Source organism: Carcharodon carcharias, chromosome 36 (assembly GCF_017639515.1).
Source record: "Carcharodon carcharias isolate sCarCar2 chromosome 36, sCarCar2.pri, whole genome shotgun sequence".
Classification (NCBI taxonomy): Eukaryota; Metazoa; Chordata; class Chondrichthyes; order Lamniformes; family Lamnidae; genus Carcharodon; species Carcharodon carcharias.
Genome location: NC_054502.1, coordinates 7477385 through 7495875, shown reverse-complemented (window position 1 = coordinate 7495875; position 18491 = coordinate 7477385). Strand labels below are relative to the sequence as shown.

Here is an 18491-nt window from a genome sequence, read left to right as displayed (position 1 = left end):
TGGGGAGAATGTGGGACTCGCTCCCACGGGGAGTGGGGAGAATGTGGGACTCGCTCCCACGGGGAGTGGGGAGAATGTGGGACTCGCTCCCACGGGGAGTGGGGAGAATGTGGGACTCGCTCCCGCGGGGAGTGGGGAGAATGTGGGACTCGCTCCCACGGGGAGTGGGGAGAATGTGGGACTCGCTCCCACTGGGAGTGGGGAGAATGTGGGACTCGCTCCCACGGGGAGTGGGGAGAATGTGGGACTCGCTCCCACTGGGAGTGGGGAGAATGTGGGACTCGCTCCCACTGGGAGTGGGGAGAATGTGGGACTCGCTCCCACTGGGAGTGGGGAGAATGTGGGACTCGCTCCCACTGGGAGTGGGGAGAATGTGGGACTCGCTCCCACGGGGAGTGGGGAGAATGTGGGACTCGCTCCCGCGGGGAGTGGGGAGAATGTGGGACTCGCTCCCGCGGGGAGTGGGGAGAATGTGGGACTCGCTCCCACGGGGAGTGGGGAGAATGTGGGACTCGCTCCCACGGGGAGTGGGGAGAATGTGGGACTCGCTCCCGCGGGGAGTGGGGAGAATGTGGGACTCGCTCCCACGGGGAGTGGGGAGAATGTGGGACTCGCTCCCGCGGGGAGGGGGGAGAATGTGGGACTCGCTCCCACGGGGAGTGGGGAGAATGTGGGACTCGCTCCCACGGGGAGTGGGGAGAATGTGGGACTCGCTCCCACGGGGAGTGGGGAGAATGTGGGACTCGCTCCCGCGGGGAGCGGGGAGAATGTGGGACTCGCTCCCACAGGGAGTGGGGAGAATGTGGGACTCGCTCCCGCGGGGAGCGGGGAGAATGTGGGACTCGCTCCCGCGGGGAGTGGGGAGAATGTGGGACTCGCTCTCACAGGGAGTGGGGAGAATGTGGGACTCGCTCCCACGGGGAGTGGGGAGAATGTGGGACTCGCTCCCACGGGGAGTGGGGAGAATGTGGGACTCGCTCCCGCGGGGAGTGGGGAGAATGTGGGACTCGCTCCCACAGGGAGTGGGGAGAATGTGGGACTCGCTCCCACGGGGAGTGGGGAGAATGTGGGACTCGCTCCCACGGGGAGTGGGGAGAATGTGGGACTCGCTCTCACAGGGAGTGGGGAGAATGTGGGACTCGCTCCCGCGGGGAGTGGGGAGAATGTGGGACTCGCTCTCACAGGGAGTGGGGAGAATGTGGGACTCGCTCCCACAGGGAGTGGGGAGAATGTGGGACTCGCTCCCACAGGGAGTGGGGAGAATGTGGGACTCGCTCTCACAGGGAGTGGGGAGAATGTGGGACTCGCTCCCACGGGGAGTGGGGAGAATGTGGGACTCGCTCCCACGGGGAGTGGGGAGAATGTGGGACTCGCTCCCACGGGGAGTGGGGAGAATGTGGGACTCGCTCCCACGGGGAGTGGGGAGAATGTGGGACTCGCTCCCGCGGGGAGTGGGGAGAATGTGGGACTCGCTCCCACGGGGAGTGGGGAGAATGTGGGACTCGCTCCCACGGGGAGTGGGGAGAATGTGGGACTCGCTCTCACAGGGAGTGGGGAGAATGTGGGACTCGTTCCCGCGGGGAGTGGGGAGAATGTGGGACTCGCTCTCACAGGGAGTGGGGAGAATGTGGGACTCGCTCCCACAGGGAGTGGGGAGAATGTGGGACTCGCTCCCACAGGGAGTGGGGAGAATGTGGGACTCGCTCTCACAGGGAGTGGGGAGAATGTGGGACTCGCTCCCACGGGGAGTGGGGAGAATGTGGGACTCGCTCCCACGGGGAGTGGGGAGAATGTGGGACTCGCTCCCACGGGGAGTGGGGAGAATGTGGGACTCACTCCCGTGGGGACTGGGGGAGAACGTGGTACTCGCTCCCACAGGGGAGTGGGTCGAATGTGGGACTCGCTCCCACGGGGAGTGGGGAGAATGTGGGACTCGCTCCCACGGGGAGTGGGGAGAATGTGGGACTCGCTCCCACGGGGAGTGGGGAGAATGTGGGACTCGCTCCCACGGGGAGTGGGGAGAATGTGGGACTCGCTCCCACGGGGAGTGGGGAGAATGTGGGACTCGCTCCCACTGGGAGTGGGGAGAATGTGGGACTCGCTCCCACGGGGAGTGGGGAGAATGTGGGACTCGCTCCCACGGGGAGTGGGGAGAATGTGGGACTCGCTCCCACTGGGAGTGGGGAGAATGTGGGACTCGCTCCCACGGGGAGTGGGGAGAATGTGGGACTCGCTCCCACTGGGAGGGGGGAGAATGTGGGACTCGCTCCCACTGGGAGTGGGGAGAATGTGGGACTCGCTCCCACGGGGAGTGGGGAGAATGTGGGACTCGCTCCCGCGGGGAGTGGGGAGAATGTGGGACTCGCTCCCACGGGGAGTGGGGAGAATGTGGGACTCGCTCCCGCGGGGAGTGGGGAGAATGTGGGACTCGCTCCCGCGGGGAGTGGGGAGAATGTGGGACTCGCTCCCACGGGGAGTGGGGAGAATGTGGGACTCGCTCCCACGGGGAGTGGGGAGAATGTGGGACTCGCTCCCACGGGGAGTGGGGAGAATGTGGGACTCGCTCCCGCGGGGAGTGGGGAGAATGTGGGACTCGCTCCCACGGGGAGTGGGGAGAATGTGGGACTCGCTCCCGCGGGGAGCGGGGAGAATGTGGGACTCGCTCCCACAGGGAGTGGGGAGAATGTGGGACTCGCTCCCGCGGGGAGCGGGGAGAATGTGGGACTCGCTCTCACAGGGAGTGGGGAGAATGTGGGACTCGCTCCCACGGGGAGTGGGGAGAATGTGGGACTCGCTCCCACGGGGAGTGGGGAGAATGTGGGACTCGCTCCCACGGGGAGTGGGGAGAATGTGGGACTCGCTCCCGCGGGGAGTGGGGAGAATGTGGGACTCGCTCCCACGGGGAGTGGGGAGAATGTGGGACTCGCTCCCACGGGGAGTGGGGAGAATGTGGGACTCGCTCTCACAGGGAGTGGGGAGAATGTGGGACTCGTTCCCGCGGGGAGTGGGGAGAATGTGGGACTCGCTCTCACAGGGAGTGGGGAGAATGTGGGACTCGCTCCCACAGGGAGTGGGGAGAATGTGGGACTCGCTCCCACAGGGAGTGGGGAGAATGTGGGACTCGCTCTCACAGGGAGTGGGGAGAATGTGGGACTCGCTCCCACGGGGAGTGGGGAGAATGTGGGACTCGCTCCCACGGGGAGTGGGGAGAATGTGGGACTCGCTCCCACGGGGAGTGGGGAGAATGTGGGACTCGCTCCCGTGGGGAGTGGGGAGAATGTGGGACTCGCTCCCACGGGGAGTGGGGAGAATGTGGGACTCGCTCCCACGGGGAGTGGGGAGAATGTGGGACTCGCTCCCACGGGGAGTGGGGAGAATGTGGGACTCGCTCCCACGGGGAGTGGGGAGAATGTGGGACTCGCTCCCGCGGGGAGTGGGGAGAATGTGGGACTCGCTCCCACGGGGAGTGGGGAGAATGTGGGACTCGCTCCCACTGGGAGTGGGGAGAATGTGGGACTCGCTCCCACGGGGAGTGGGGAGAATGTGGGACTCGCTCCCACTGGGAGTGGGGAGAATGTGGGACTCGCTCCCACTGGGAGTGGGGAGAATGTGGGACTCGCTCCCACTGGGAGTGGGGAGAATGTGGGACTCGCTCCGACTGGGAGTGGGGAGAATGTGAGACTCGCTCCCACGGGGAGTGGGGAGAATGTGGGACTCGCTCCCGCGGGGAGTGGGGAGAATGTGGGACTCGCTCCCGCGGGGAGTGGGGAGAATGTGGGACTCGCTCCCACGGGGAGTGGGGAGAATGTGGGACTCGCTCCCACGGGGAGTGGGGAGAATGTGGGACTCGCTCCCACGGGGAGTGGGGAGAATGTGGGACTCGCTCCCACGGGGAGTGGGGAGAATGTGGGACTCGCTCCCACGGGGAGTGGGGAGAATGTGGGACTCGCTCCCGCGGGGAGCGGGGAGAATGTGGGACTCGCTCCCACAGGGAGTGGGGAGAATGTGGGACTCGCTCCCACGGGGAGTGGGGAGAATGTGGGACTCGCTCTCACAGGGAGTGGGGAGAATGTGGGACTCGCTCCCACGGGGAGTGGGGAGAATGTGGGACTCGCTCCCGCGGGGAGAATGTGGGACTCGCTCCCACAGGGAGTGGGGAGAATGTGGGACTCACTCCCACGGGGAGTGGGGAGAATGTGGGACTCGCTCCCACGGGGAGTGGGGAGAATGTGGGACTCGCTCCCACGGGGAGTGGGGAGAATGTGGGACTCGCTCTCACAGGGAGTGGGGAGAATGTGGGACTCACTCCCGCGGGGAGTGGGGAGAATGTGGGACTCGCTCTCACAGGGAGTGGGGAGAATGTGGGACTCGCTCCCACGGGGAGTGGGGAGAATGTGGGACTCGCTCCCGCGGGGAGTGGGGAGAATGTGGGACTCGCTCCCACGGGGAGTGGGGAGAATGTGGGAATGGCTCCCGCGGGGAGCGGGGAGAATGTGGGACTCGCTCCCGCGGGGAGTGGGGAGAATGTGGGACTCGCTCCCACGGGGAGCGGGGAGAATGTGGGACTCGCTCCCGCGGGGAGCGGGGAGAATGTGGGACTCGCTCCCACGGGGTGTGGGGAGAATGTGGGACTCGCTCTCACAGGGAGTGGGGAGAATGTGGGACTCGTTCCCACGGGGAGTGGGGAGAATGTGGGACTCGCTCCCGCGGGGAGTGGGGAGAATGTGGGACTCGCTCCCACGGGGAGTGGGGAGAATGTGGGACTCGCTCCCACGGGGAGTGGGGAGAATGTGGGACTCGCTCTCACAGGGAGTGGGGAGAATGTGGGACTCGTTCCCGCGGGGAGTGGGGAGAATGTGGGACTCGCTCTCACAGGGAGTGGGGAGAATGTGGGACTCGCTCCCACAGGGAGTGGGGAGAATGTGGGACTCGCTCCCACAGGGAGTGGGGAGAATGTGGGACTCGCTCTCACAGGGAGTGGGGAGAATGTGGGACTCGCTCCCACGGGGAGTGGGGAGAATGTGGGACTCGCTCCCACGGGGAGTGGGGAGAATGTGGGACTCGCTCCCACGGGGAGTGGGGAGAATGTGGGACTCGCTCCCACGGGGAGTGGGGAGAATGTGGGACTCGCTCCCACGGGGAGTGGGGAGAATGTGGGACTCGCTCCCACGGGGAGTGGGGAGAATGTGGGACTCGCTCCCACGGGGAGTGGGGAGAATGTGGGACTCGCTCCCACGGGGAGTGGGGAGAATGTGGGACTCGCTCCCGCGGGGAGTGGGGAGAATGTGGGACTCGCTCCCACGGGGAGTGGGGAGAATGTGGGACTCGCTCCCACTGGGAGTGGGGAGAATGTGGGACTCGCTCCCACGGGGAGTGGGGAGAATGTGGGACTCGCTCCCACTGGGAGTGGGGAGAATGTGGGACTCGCTCCCACTGGGAGTGGGGAGAATGTGGGACTCGCTCCCACTGGGAGTGGGGAGAATGTGGGACTCGCTCCCACTGGGAGGGGGGAGAATGTGGGACTCGCTCCCACGGGGAGTGGGGAGAATGTGGGACTCGCTCCCGCGGGGAGTGGGGAGAATGTGGGACTCGCTCCCGCGGGGAGTGGGGAGAATGTGGGACTCGCTCCCACGGGGAGTGGGGAGAATGTGGGACTCGCTCCCACGGGGAGTGGGGAGAATGTGGGACTCGCTCCCACGGGGAGTGGGGAGAATGTGGGACTCGCTCCCACGGGGAGTGGGGAGAATGTGGGACTCGCTCCCGCGGGGAGTGGGGAGAATGTGGGACTCGCTCCCACGGGGAGTGGGGAGAATGTGGGACTCGCTCCCGCGGGGAGCGGGGAGAATGTGGGACTCGCTCCCACAGGGAGTGGGGAGAATGTGGGACTCGCTCCCGCGGGGAGTGGGGAGAATGTGGGACTCGCTCTCACAGGGAGTGGGGAGAATGTGGGACTCGCTCCCACGGGGAGTGGGGAGAATGTGGGACTCGCTCCCGCGGGGAGAATGTGGGACTCGCTCCCACAGGGAGTGGGGAGAATGTGGGACTCACTCCCACGGGGAGTGGGGAGAATGTGGGACTCGCTCCCACGGGGAGTGGGGAGAATGTGGGACTCGCTCCCACGGGGAGTGGGGAGAATGTGGGACTCGCTCTCACAGGGAGTGGGGAGAATGTGGGACTCACTCCCGCGGGGAGTGGGGAGAATGTGGGACTCGCTCTCACAGGGAGTGGGGAGAATGTGGGACTCGCTCCCACGGGGAGTGGGGAGAATGTGGGACTCGCTCCCGCGGGGAGTGGGGAGAATGTGGGACTCGCTCCCACGGGGAGTGGGGAGAATGTGGGAATGGCTCCCGCGGGGAGCGGGGAGAATGTGGGACTCGCTCCCGCGGGGAGTGGGGAGAATGTGGGACTCGCTCCCACGGGGAGCGGGGAGAATGTGGGACTCGCTCCCGCGGGGAGCGGGGAGAATGTGGGACTCGCTCCCACGGGGAGTGGGGAGAATGTGGGACTCGCTCTCACAGGGAGTGGGGAGAATGTGGGACTCGTTCCCGCGGGGAGTGGGGAGAATGTGGGACTCGCTCTCACAGGGAGTGGGGAGAATGTGGGACTCGCTCCCACAGGGAGTGGGGAGAATGTGGGACTCGCTCCCACAGGGAGTGGGGAGAATGTGGGACTCGCTCTCACAGGGAGTGGGGAGAATGTGGGACTCGCTCCCACGGGGAGTGGGGAGAATGTGGGACTCGCTCCCACGGGGAGTGGGGAGAATGTGGGACTCGCTCCCACGGGGAGTGGGGAGAATGTGGGACTCGCTCCCGCGGGGAGTGGGGAGAATGTGGGACTCGCTCCCACGGGGAGTGGGGAGAATGTGGGACTCGCTCCCACGGGGAGTGGGGAGAATGTGGGACTCGCTCCCACGGGGAGTGGGGAGAATGTGGGACTCGCTCCCACGGGGAGTGGGGAGAATGTGGGACTCGCTCCCGCGGGGAGTGGGGAGAATGTGGGACTCGCTCCCACGGGGAGTGGGGAGAATGTGGGACTCGCTCCCACTGGGAGTGGGGAGAATGTGGGACTCGCTCCCACGGGGAGTGGGGAGAATGTGGGACTCGCTCCCACTGGGAGTGGGGAGAATGTGGGACTCGCTCCCACTGGGAGTGGGGAGAATGTGGGACTCGCTCCCACTGGGAGTGGGGAGAATGTGGGACTCGCTCCCACTGGGAGTGGGGAGAATGTGGGACTCGCTCCCACGGGGAGTGGGGAGAATGTGGGACTCGCTCCCGCGGGGAGTGGGGAGAATGTGGGACTCGCTCCCGCGGGGAGTGGGGAGAATGTGGGACTCGCTCCCACGGGGAGTGGGGAGAATGTGGGACTCGCTCCCACGGGGAGTGGGGAGAATGTGGGACTCGCTCCCACGGGGAGTGGGGAGAATGTGGGACTCGCTCCCGCGGGGAGTGGGGAGAATGTGGGACTCGCTCCCACGGGGAGTGGGGAGAATGTGGGACTCGCTCCCGCGGGGAGCGGGGAGAATGTGGGACTCGCTCCCACAGGGAGTGGGGAGAATGTGGGACTCGCTCCCGCGGGGAGTGGGGAGAATGTGGGACTCGCTCCCGCGGGGAGTGGGGAGAATGTGGGACTCGCTCCCACAGGGAGTGGGGAGAATGTGGGACTCGCTCTCACAGGGAGTGGGGAGAATGTGGGACTCGCTCCCGCGGGGAGTGGGGAGAATGTGGGACTCGCTCTCACAGGGAGTGGGGAGAATGTGGGACTCGCTCCCACGGGGAGTGGGGAGAATGTGGGACTCGCTCCCACGGGGAGTGGGGAGAATGTGGGACTCGCTCCCGCGGGGAGTGGGGAGAATGTGGGACTCGCTCCCACAGGGAGTGGGGAGAATGTGGGACTCGCTCCCACGGGGAGTGGGGAGAATGTGGGACTCGCTCCCACGGGGAGTGGGGAGAATGTGGGACTCGCTCTCACAGGGAGTGGGGAGAATGTGGGACTCGCTCCCGCGGGGAGTGGGGAGAATGTGGGACTCGCTCTCACAGGGAGTGGGGAGAATGTGGGACTCGCTCCCACAGGGAGTGGGGAGAATGTGGGACTCGCTCCCACAGGGAGTGGGGAGAATGTGGGACTCGCTCTCACAGGGAGTGGGGAGAATGTGGGACTCGCTCCCACGGGGAGTGGGGAGAATGTGGGACTCGCTCCCACGGGGAGTGGGGAGAATGTGGGACTCGCTCCCACGGGGAGTGGGGAGAATGTGGGACTCGCTCCCACGGGGAGTGGGGAGAATGTGGGACTCGCTCCCGCGGGGAGTGGGGAGAATGTGGGACTCGCTCCCGCGGGGAGTGGGGAGAATGTGGGACTCGCTCCCACGGGGAGTGGGGAGAATGTGGGACTCGCTCCCACGGGGAGTGGGGAGAATGTGGGACTCGCTCCCACGGGGAGTGGGGGAGAATGTGGGACTCGCTCCCACGGGGAGTGGGGAGAATGTGGGACTCGCTCCCATAGAGAGTGGGGAGAATGTGGGACTCGCTCCCACGGGGAGTGGGGAGAATGAGGGACTCGCTCCCACGGGGAGTGGGGAGAATGCGGGACTCGCTCCCACGGGGAGTGGGGAGAATGTGGGACTCGCTCCCACGGGGAGTGGGGAGAATGTGGGACTCGCTCCTGCGGGGAGAGGGGAGAATGTGGGACTCGCTCCCACGGGGAGTGGGGAGAATGTGGGACTCGCTCCCGCGGGGAGTGGGGAGAATGTGGGACTCGCTCCCGCGGGGAGTGGGGAGAATGTGGGACTCGCTCCCACGGGGAGTGGGGGAGAATGTGGGACTCGCTCCCACGGGGAGTGGGGAGAATGTGGGACTCGCTCCCACGGGGAGTGGGGAGAATGTGGGACTCGCTCCCGCGGGGAGTGGGGAGAATGTGGGACTCGCTCCCACGGGGAGTGGGGGAGAATGTGGGACTCGCTCCCGCGGGGAGTGGGGAGAATGTGGGACTCGCTCCCACGGGGAGTGGGGAGAATGTGGGACTCGCTCCCACGGGGAGTGGGGAGAATGTGGGACTCGCTCCCACGGGGAGTGGGGAGAATGTGGGACTCGCTCCCACGGGGAGTGGGGAGAATGTGGGACTCGCTCCCACGGGGAGTGGGGAGAATGTGGGACTCGCTCCCACAGGGAGCGGGGAGAATGTGGGACTCGCTCCCACGGGGAGTGGGGAGAATGTGGGACTCGCTCCCACGGGGAGTGGGGAGAATGTGGGACTCGCTCCCACGGGGAGTGGTCAAGGTGAGTACACGAGGGAGAAAGGAATAGAAGGATATGTTGATGGGGGGAGATGAAGAGGGGATGAGGGGAGGGCTTATGTGAAGGATAAATACCAGCATGGAACAGAGGGGCCGAATGGTCTGTTTCTGCGCTGAACATACAATGTGATTTAGAGGTTTGGGGGGGGGGGAGGGAGGTTGACAAACGGTTATGTACATGGCTGCAACAGACAGCCTTCGCAAACAAGAAATTCGAGGCAGGGAAGAGGCTGGAAGTAGGACACATAGCCGCTCTCCCCATGCCCCATTCCCCTCGCCAACCCCCCCCCCCGACTCACCTGTGCAGCGGCGTTTGGAGCCCCCACTTGAAAGTGCATGGCCAGCTCGACCTGGTCAGCGAACTGCTGGTCACACTCAGTGCAGTTGAAGTTATCGCAGTTGATGAGGGCTGGGTCGGGGAAGAGGGGCATCACCGGCGAGCTCTGGTGGGGGGCGGGGGCCGTGTCTGCCGCCGCGGCGCTCTTCCCCCCGGCCTTGGAGATGCCAGCCTGGCCGGAGGCGGCCGCCGCCGCACCCCCCCCCGGCAGCACGGGGGCGACATCGGGCTGGCCGATCATCTGGTCCAGGCTGATGGTCTTCATGACCAGGTTGGAGCACTGCATGACCAGCCCCTTGTCCTTGTGCTCGCGGGCGTGCAGCATCAGGCTGCAGCGGTTGAAGAAGACGATCCTCTTGGCGCAGTGGTTGCACGTCACGTCGATCCTCATGCTGCGGCGGTCGTAGTGCCGGGCCAGGCTCTTCTCCAGGGCGAAGGAGTCGCCGCACTCCAAACACCGGTAACCAGAGGGGGGCAGCGCCAAGCAGCTGTCCGCCGGCGGGTTGAGGTTGGGTTTGTAGGTCGGCAACGGGTTCTTCCCGTTCAACAGCTTGTGGAAAGCCTCCACCAGGGGGGCGGCTTGGCTGCGGGGCGCGGGGGAGCCATTGGCGGCCTGGGAGGTCTTCTGTGACTGCGCTGTCAGAGCCGACTTGGTGGCCAGCTGCAGGGTGGTGGTGGTGGTGGTGCCGCCGGCAGGGGCGGTGGTGACAAACTTGGGTGCCAAGGCCAGGGCCTTGGCCGGGGTTGCCACGGAGAGAGTCTGGGGCACCAGGTTCAGGCTGGCCAAGTGGACGCTTTTGGAGACTGGTTTCGCGCCGCCCACTGCCTTCGCCGGAGCCAGCGTGGCCTTCTGGGCAATGCTGGCCGCCATTAGCATGGCCGTGCTGGCGTTCTGGAAGGTGGAAGTCGGCAGGACCGTCCCTTTCACGATAGTGCCGTTGCCCAGCTGAAGGCTGACGACCTCGGCGCTGTCCGTGTGCGTAGGGCCAGGGACTTGCGTCTCTTCCTTGGGTAGAAGCAGACTTCTTCCCTCCTCCTCTTCCCCTTCTTCCTCCCCCATTTCCCCTTCTTCCATCGGCTCGGTCTCATCACCCGGCACCACTCCGTCCTCCACGGCTCGGCTGTTCTGCAGCTCGGAATCAGACGAGACTCGTGTCACCGTCCTCATGATGCCCCCGCTGGAGGTTTTAATGGTCTTGATGCGCACCTTGAGGGGCCGGGAGGAGCTGGTGGAGGAGGATTCCTTGCTGCTGCTGTCGTCGCCATCGTTGCTGGAGACGCTCTGAGGGCTATCAGGCTGCTTCTTAACTTGCCTGCCGAGGCTCAGCGGCGATGGAAACGCCTTTGGGCTCCCCTTGGACGTTGAGGACTCGAGGGGGCTCTGTGGCTGCATCTCAGCCGTCCCGTCGGGGGACTTCACATCGGCAGACACCGTCACACTTGAGTTTGGATTGGGGTCTGGCCACGGCGACACGGGAGAGATCGGGACAGAGTAGGTGCTGGGGTTGTCCCTCGCCCCATCGGGCTCTTCAAGCAGGCTGCCTTCCGGCTCGCTGCTTTGTTCCATCTCCTCCGATTCCACATCCGATTGCTTCTCCTCCTCCTCCTCCTCCTCCTCCTCTTCCGACGAGGATCTGGCTTTGCCGCCCGCCCTCCGTTGGTCCTCATCGTCCAGCGTGAATCTCTGGGAGTACCTCACGGGCGACTTTTCCTCGCCGTCTTCGTCTGGCATTCTGGAATTCAAGGCCTCGGAGTCCGGTGGAATGGGGAAGAGGGGGGACTGTGGGGAGAAGCAGCCAGCCTCTTGGTCCTTCTCCTCGCTCGGCCGGTCCTCGGCCTTCATGACGTCCACGGTTTGCGGGCAGCCAGACGCATCGAAGGGAGGGAGCCCCTCTAGCTCTTTACCTCCGCGGGCCGCGCCCGCCTTCGGCCGGTTCCCTGGCCAGCTGTCGCAGTTGGCGGCTGGCGGCGCCAACTTGGGCGACCTGGGCATCGAGGCGGCCTCAAAGCCGTTGTGCAGCGGGCTGGCGTCGAAGCGGTGGGCTTCCTGGTGGTGGACGGGGGTGGGGTCACAGCGCTTGGGGCTGACGCTGTTCTTGACGATCACGCTGACCACTGGCTCATCTGGCAGTGTCACGGCAAGCTCGGCGGCTGGCGCCTTGCTGGCCGCTATGGCGGTCTGCTTCAAAGGGGCTTCCTCCTGGCCCGACTCGATGGTGTCCTGCGGGTCCAAGTCGGGGATATCAAAGGCAGCCAACAGGTCATCAAAATCAGGAGTCGTCATATCGCCCATCATAGGAAGACTAGTTAAATCTGGTGGGGGGGGGGGGAAAGAGAAAAAAAATAATAAACCGCTGTATATAGTCCTGGTTTGAAAAGTACTACCCTCTCCCTCCTGTAGGTGCTGACTCTCACTGGCCATGAGGTCATTCCCCGTGTTTGAGTGTCGCAGGCTCTTCGACTGGGTGTGGCCTCGTAGCCCAGCCCAATCTCATTCTCCACCAACATTGACGCACATAGGCGTTTTCCCACCAGGGTCCCTGAATGGCCTATCAGCAGCAGGTTCTCTCGGGTCGATTTTCTCCTCCCTAACCCGGGGTGTTTGTGTGTGTGTGTGTGTGTGTGTGTGTGTGTGTGTGTGTGGGGGGGGGGGGGTGAAGACGATAACTCTAACATCCCACTGGTTCAGATCAGTTTAAACACAGGCCTAAATGCAAGCCCTGCCCCTGCACTAAAAGACCACACTGGGGAGGGGGAAAGGAGAGATACAAATGAAAGGAATAAAACGTCACTGTTTAACTTCAATAATGGTTGATATTCGTTCCAGGAGCAAACAGTGTAACTCAATCTTAAATTGGTTAGGATAGGTAAAACAAAACCATCTGTTTATGTTGGTGGGTCGTCAAGGTGCCCAGAGATGCTCAACAGTATTGCTTTCACCCTCACTGGCTTCCTGCGGTCTTCCTCCTAGCAGATGAGATAGAAATCAGGGGGTGGAGATGGGTTCGGAGTATGCTGCTTCCCTGGCAGCCTCACAGTGGCCAGCATTTGCATACTTGTACAGCAGCCTTTAAAATAATTGGCAAAGGGAGAAGGGGAGGTTGGGGAGAGCTTAATAAGCAAACACGAGCTGTTACCATCCGGAACACGCTGCTCGAAAGGGCGGTGGAAGCAGGTTCAAGAATTAACTTTCCAGCAGATAAATACTCGAAGGGGATAAATCAGCAGAGCTATGGGGGGGGGGGGGGGGCCGACACGATGAGGCGGGGGTGGGAGTGGGTGCTTTTTTTAAAAAAAAAGAGGTGGCTGAATGGACTCCTTCTGTGCTGCGTAGCATTGTAGGATCGATTTACAACTGCCTTCATCCTTGGTGGTGGTGGTGGTGGTGGTGGTGGGGGGGGGGGGGGCGGTGGTGGTCACCCGTGCAGGCGCAAACACACTGTTGGAGCTGCACAGGGAACTGTCGGATCCAGGAAATCTTCCAAGGATAAAAGGTTTGCCTGGCTCGTCTGCATGAAAGACTGCAGGGGTCGCTGGCAGCCTTGCGTTAAGCTGCCGTGGGGATAATACACTCCCAGTTATCAGTTACTCAACTCTCACAATTCATCAAGACATGCCACATCATACTTAGCGCTGCACTTGTAGCAGGACCTGCTGGATAAAATTGGAACAAAGCTGTCGACAAGCTTCTGAAAGCATGATTCTGGCCCGTTGTCCAGTTTGTTCTTCCCCACCCACTCCCCAGGGATAAAGACAATCACCTGGCAGCCACAGACCAGGCTCCGAGACCCTCGTTGCACACACCCACCGCCTGCCTCTGCCGATAATTGGCTGCGTGAGGTCCTAGAGGGGCAAGGAGAATGGGGCGTGAATAATCTTGAGACCCTAAACCAGCATTCAAAGGTTTAGCATTGATTCTCTGCTGATTCAAGTCTGTGTAAGGTCTGGTCAGACAAAATTATGCAAAGGTTCGTGAGGAACAGAGCATCAATGGCTGAGCCACTGGGAAATGCACAGGCTGAGCAGGCCAATTCTGGCGTTACAAAGGTGAGAATAATAAAGGAGAAATGGGGCTCGAAGGCTGCCTGATTTTATTCCCAAAGGCCAAGGATACAGGGCAAATCGGCTGCAGATAGGTGACAGAAGTACAGGTGTCTCTCCCTCATGACAGGAGCTTTCTCCCATTCAGCATCCTCTCAGGGACGGAGCTGGAATCAGCACCGTCTTCCCGCTCAGCGGTTGGTGCAGTGGGCCTTGCAGGATCCGTGGTCGGTCCAGGCAGAACTGGGTCTGTTTACAGCAGCATTGGATTAGAGGCGACCTGTTTATAAAACAACGAAAAGGGCTGCATAGCGTCCTAAGTGATGGAATACTGCAGTTTAACAGATTGACAAGGACCAGGGGACAAGAGTTTAAACCGACCAGGCATGGGGTGATTTTTCATTTCCGTTAGAGTCGTGAATCTCTAAAGTACACTGCTGGCTGGTGCGATGGGTGCTGACTCTTTATTCACCCTCAAGAGGGAGTTGGGCTGGTTCCTGACTTGGAGCAGAGACCATATAGCATAGAATGTCAATGTGGTTATAGGTAACACTCAGTCCGTGTGCTGTCCTGGACAGATGTCTACCCACTGGGGGAGGGGGCGGGGGGGAGGTGGAGAGGAATTACTCAGAGTAGATTTACCTGAGATTTTTGTGTTCTTCCAAGAATTTACATGACTGAGAGGGTGGGGGGAAAAAAGTGAGTAAGATGGTGCCTAATCATAATACTGTGTGTCCCCGGGGAGGCTTAATGGTCTTTTCCCACGCATCATTTCTGTATGTTCATAGGAATCGGTTTAATTTCCTTCCACTGTGAATCTCTGCCTGTGAAATGTAATTAAAGGCAGTCATTTCACCAGCATCCTCTCTAACCCAACTCACAGGGACAGATATACTCCAAGATGTGGTCTTCTGGTCAAGCTCCTATTCACTCCACTGCCTGCAGATTTTTACCTTGGAAACACTATGATTAGTAACCTCGGAACAAGCCCTGCAGAGCTGGTGTCACCAACAGTCTCCCCCCACCAAGAAAGGTGAGGTTCATGAATCAAGTTCAGGCTGCACTCTATCTCACGCCTTGATAAAAAACACACCATTTTAACCTACTGTGCCACACGGTCTCAGAGTCCCAACTGTTTCTTGTTCCCCACTCCCCTGTCTCTGATTCAGCCAAGCAGTTCGAATTATACCTTCCATTTTTTCAAATGACCTAGAACACTGTGTAACTAATAAATCAAACCCAGTTTAACAACTTGGCCATTAATTAATTCTGGTCTTAACCCTTCCAGCGCTCACTGCCTCATCGATGCACCAAAGTCTTAAAGCTGGTTGAGTAAAAGATCCCCTTCTTCACACCTTCCAATCTCTGCCTCTTACAGCACAATGCAGGTCCAGTTTGCTCATGGCTCCCTGGCTGATAAGAGAGATCCTAACCTTGTCTGTAGTACCACACCCACACACACACACCCACACACACACACACGCAAACACACGCACAGTAGTTTCTGGGTCACAGCCTAACTTCCAGGACTTGAGCATGTGATCTTGGGGTAATGCTCCTTCAGGTAGGAAATAAACCCGGGTCTGTGCAGGTGGCCATTACACTGGAGCAGGGAAGCGTTGGGATTCTGACTGGATGAGACAAATGGGCGGATGTGCCTTTTCTATCTTGCCGTACTGTTAGATTGAGGCGCCACTCAGTTGTTTGTCTTTTTAAGGCAGAGGCCCCTCCCTTTCCCCTGCCTCTCAGATGAGACGTTAAACCCAAAGCCCCGCCTGCCCTCCCAGGTGAGCATAAAAGACCCCATGGCCACTATTTCTAACAGTGACATGGGAGCTCTCCTTGATATCCTGGCACAATATTTCTCCCTCAGTCAGAACAAAAGTGCAGAAGGAAGAAACAAAAGGTTCTAGTGAACAAACTTCCAGTGCCATCAATAAAATCTCTCAACAGCTTGGGAACAAAAGGCTCAATTAAAACCCGGATTGGAAAAACAAGAGTCCAGACAGGAGATTACAACTCTACTGAGCTCTTGAAGTTAAACAAAATTACCACCCCTACAGACAGCCTCAGGTTCAATGTACTCTCATTTCCCCCTACCATAGTGTTTTGTCAATTTATTGTAATAATATTACTCTTCTGAGGTTGGGACAGTATAAAGGGAGCTTTACTCTGCATCTAACCCCGTGCTGTACCTGTCCTGGGAGTGTTTGATGGGGACAGTGTAGAGGCAGCTTTACTCTGTATCTAACCCCGTGCTGTACCTGTCCTGGGAGTGTTTGATGGGGACAGTGTAGAGGGAGCTTTACTCTGTATCTAACCCCGTGCTGTACCTGTCCTGGGAGTGTTTGATGCGGACAGTGTAGAGGGAGATTTACTCTGTATCTAACCCCGTGCTGTACCTGTCCTGGGAGTGTTTGATGGGGACAGTGTAGAGGCAGCTTTACTCTGTATCTAACCCCGTGCTGTACCTGTCCTGGGAGTGTTTGATGGGGACAGTGTAGAGGCAGCTTTACTCTGTATCTAACCCCGTGCTGTACCTGTCCTGGGAGTGTTTGATGGGGACAGTGTAGAGGAAGCTTTACTCTGCATCTAACCCTGTGCTATACCTGTCCTGGGAGTGTTTGATGGGGACAGTGTAGAAGGAGCTTTACTCTGTATCTAACCCCGTGCTGTACCTGTCCTGGGAGTGTTTGATGGGGACGGTGTAGAGGGAGCTTTACTCTGTATCTAACCCCGTGCTTTACCTGTCCTGGGAGTGTTTGATGGGGACAGTGTAGAGGGAACTTTACTCTGTATCTAACTCCGTGCTGTACCTGTCCTGGGAGTGTTTGATGGGGACAGTGTAGAGGGAGATTTACTCTGTATCTAACCCCGTGCTGTACCTGTCCTGGGAGTGTTTGATGGGGACAGTGTAGAGGGAACTTTACTCTGTATCTAACCCCGTGCTGTACCTGTCCTGGGAGTGTTTGATGGGGACAGTGTAGAGGGAACTTTACTCTGTATCTAACCCCGTGCTGTACCTGTCCTGGGAGTGTTTGATGGGGACAGTGTAGAGGGAGTTTACTCTGTATCTAACCCCGTGCTGTACCTGTCCTGGGAGTGTTTGATGGAGATACTGTAGGGGGAGATTTACTCTGTATCTAACCCCGTGCTGTACCTGTCCTGGGAGTGTTTGATGGGGACAGTGTAGAGGGAGCTTTACTCCGTAGCTAGGAGTGTTTTGTGCAGACGCTGGGTGCAGAAATCCAGACAGTCAGTGAAAAAAATTGAGATTTTCTGGGAAGCCAAGGCTCCAAAAAGCTTTTGTGTGATCAGGAATCATTAGGTTCTAAAATGATTTGGGATTTTGAAAGATTGTATGAAAACCACAACTTAAAACGCTTTGCTGATACTCCACTGGATCATAGAACTTCTGTCAGTTCAGAAACCAAACTCAATTAAAACTCAAGGCCTTCTGCACCTATTCCAGAACTGCACAGCTTAATTTCATGCAAAGCTGCCTGATCGATAAAAGGCTGCGACGGACCCCTGCGGTCAGTGAAGGAGCCATCAGCAAAGTGGTGATCAGGGCAGCGGTTCCCAGGCGCCAGAGGTTTCAGGGCGACACTCGTGTCGTGTGACCGCCACAGGAATGCGAACTTCACGTGGATGGCCGAGACTACGCTTGACTGTACAGCCCCTGTGGAGAGCCTTTCAAAGCTTCTCGTACAGGACTGGCTGCACTTCATACCTTGCGTGCATTACTTCCTGGTCCCAGCAGACGCAGCTTAAGAGAAAGTGGAGGGCAGCAAAGGAGAGAACGCTGAAGAGTTTCCCCTCAGCAAACCAGTGATAAAATTATTCCCCCCATCCCACCCCACCCCACCCTCTCCCCGCTCCTGTCCAAGTCTTACTCACTCTTTATAATATCCATCTCTAGTCTTGGGGTGACGCAGTAGATTCCGCTCTTAGTGTTTATTCCTTGTCATTCAGACGAGGCACAGACTTCACACTGCACTTCCTCCTTGCTTAGTGCTGCCTGACAGTTTCCTCACACCCCTACACTTATCCATAAACTGGCTTTGCAGCCTCTGACATCATTTATCCTGGCAGCAATCGCCTTTTAATTCTTTTCCCCCCTACCCTCTCCCTCCTCACATTTGCAGGTATAATATTCCAAACAGCAGGAGCAAAATGCCGGTGGAGGCAGGGGAGGGGAGCTCAGGAGCTCCTGAGGGAGATGTCTGCACAAAGGAAGTTGCCTCTCACCTCTCTAACATTAATTGCAGCGAAGGAGCAAAGGTGTGTTTGGCTTTCAAAAAGGGCACTGCAACCAATCACAACACTCCCTACAGCTTGGTTTGTGAGGAGGGGAGGAAGCAAAAACAATTAGTAAGGATTCACGCTCCTGAGAGCTATGCAGTGACACTTGCTGGAAGCTGCCTCGGTCATGGACTCAGCTGGTGACACCCCACACCTCTGGCTGAGCACGAATAATGATCACTTGAGTGAGGTCAGCCCAGGTCACCGAAGTTCCCAGGTCACCTTGTCTGGATAACTCCTTGCATGGCTCAGTGTCACATTTTTCACTGATGCACGCTCCTGTGGGATGTTAAAGGCGCCACACAAAAGCAACTGTATCCCAGGAATGAGTCATCGCTTTCAGGAGAGGTTGTAACTGGAGCTTGGGATGTAAACCTGGTTGGAGAGGGGGGGGGGGGGGGGGGGGGGGGGGGCGCAGAAAGGGAAAACACTAGCTGGGAGTGAGTGCGAGGTTGTAATTCAACCTGATGATCCACAGCACGCCATCAGCTCGAATCAATGTCGATTATAAAAACAGGT

General features: G+C 59.9%; 1 protein-coding gene across 6 annotated transcripts in view; it reads right to left on the bottom strand.

Annotated features, from left to right (window-relative positions):
- LOC121272906 (zinc finger protein 687-like) overlaps positions 1-18491 on the bottom strand; it is a 67402-nt gene that overhangs the window by 30820 nt on the left and 18091 nt on the right. For 4 of the 6 annotated variants that reach the window (XM_041179762.1, XM_041179759.1, XM_041179760.1 and 1 more), the window contains one exon: positions 9589-11939. In XM_041179762.1, the coding sequence (XP_041035696.1) occupies positions 9589-11922 (2334 nt within the window). In that variant the 5' untranslated portion in view covers positions 11923-11939. Of the gene's footprint in view, positions 1-9588; positions 11940-13387; positions 13433-17567; positions 17697-18491 lie in introns of those variants that run through there. The other 2 variants (XM_041179758.1, XM_041179763.1) reach the window with 2 other exon arrangements.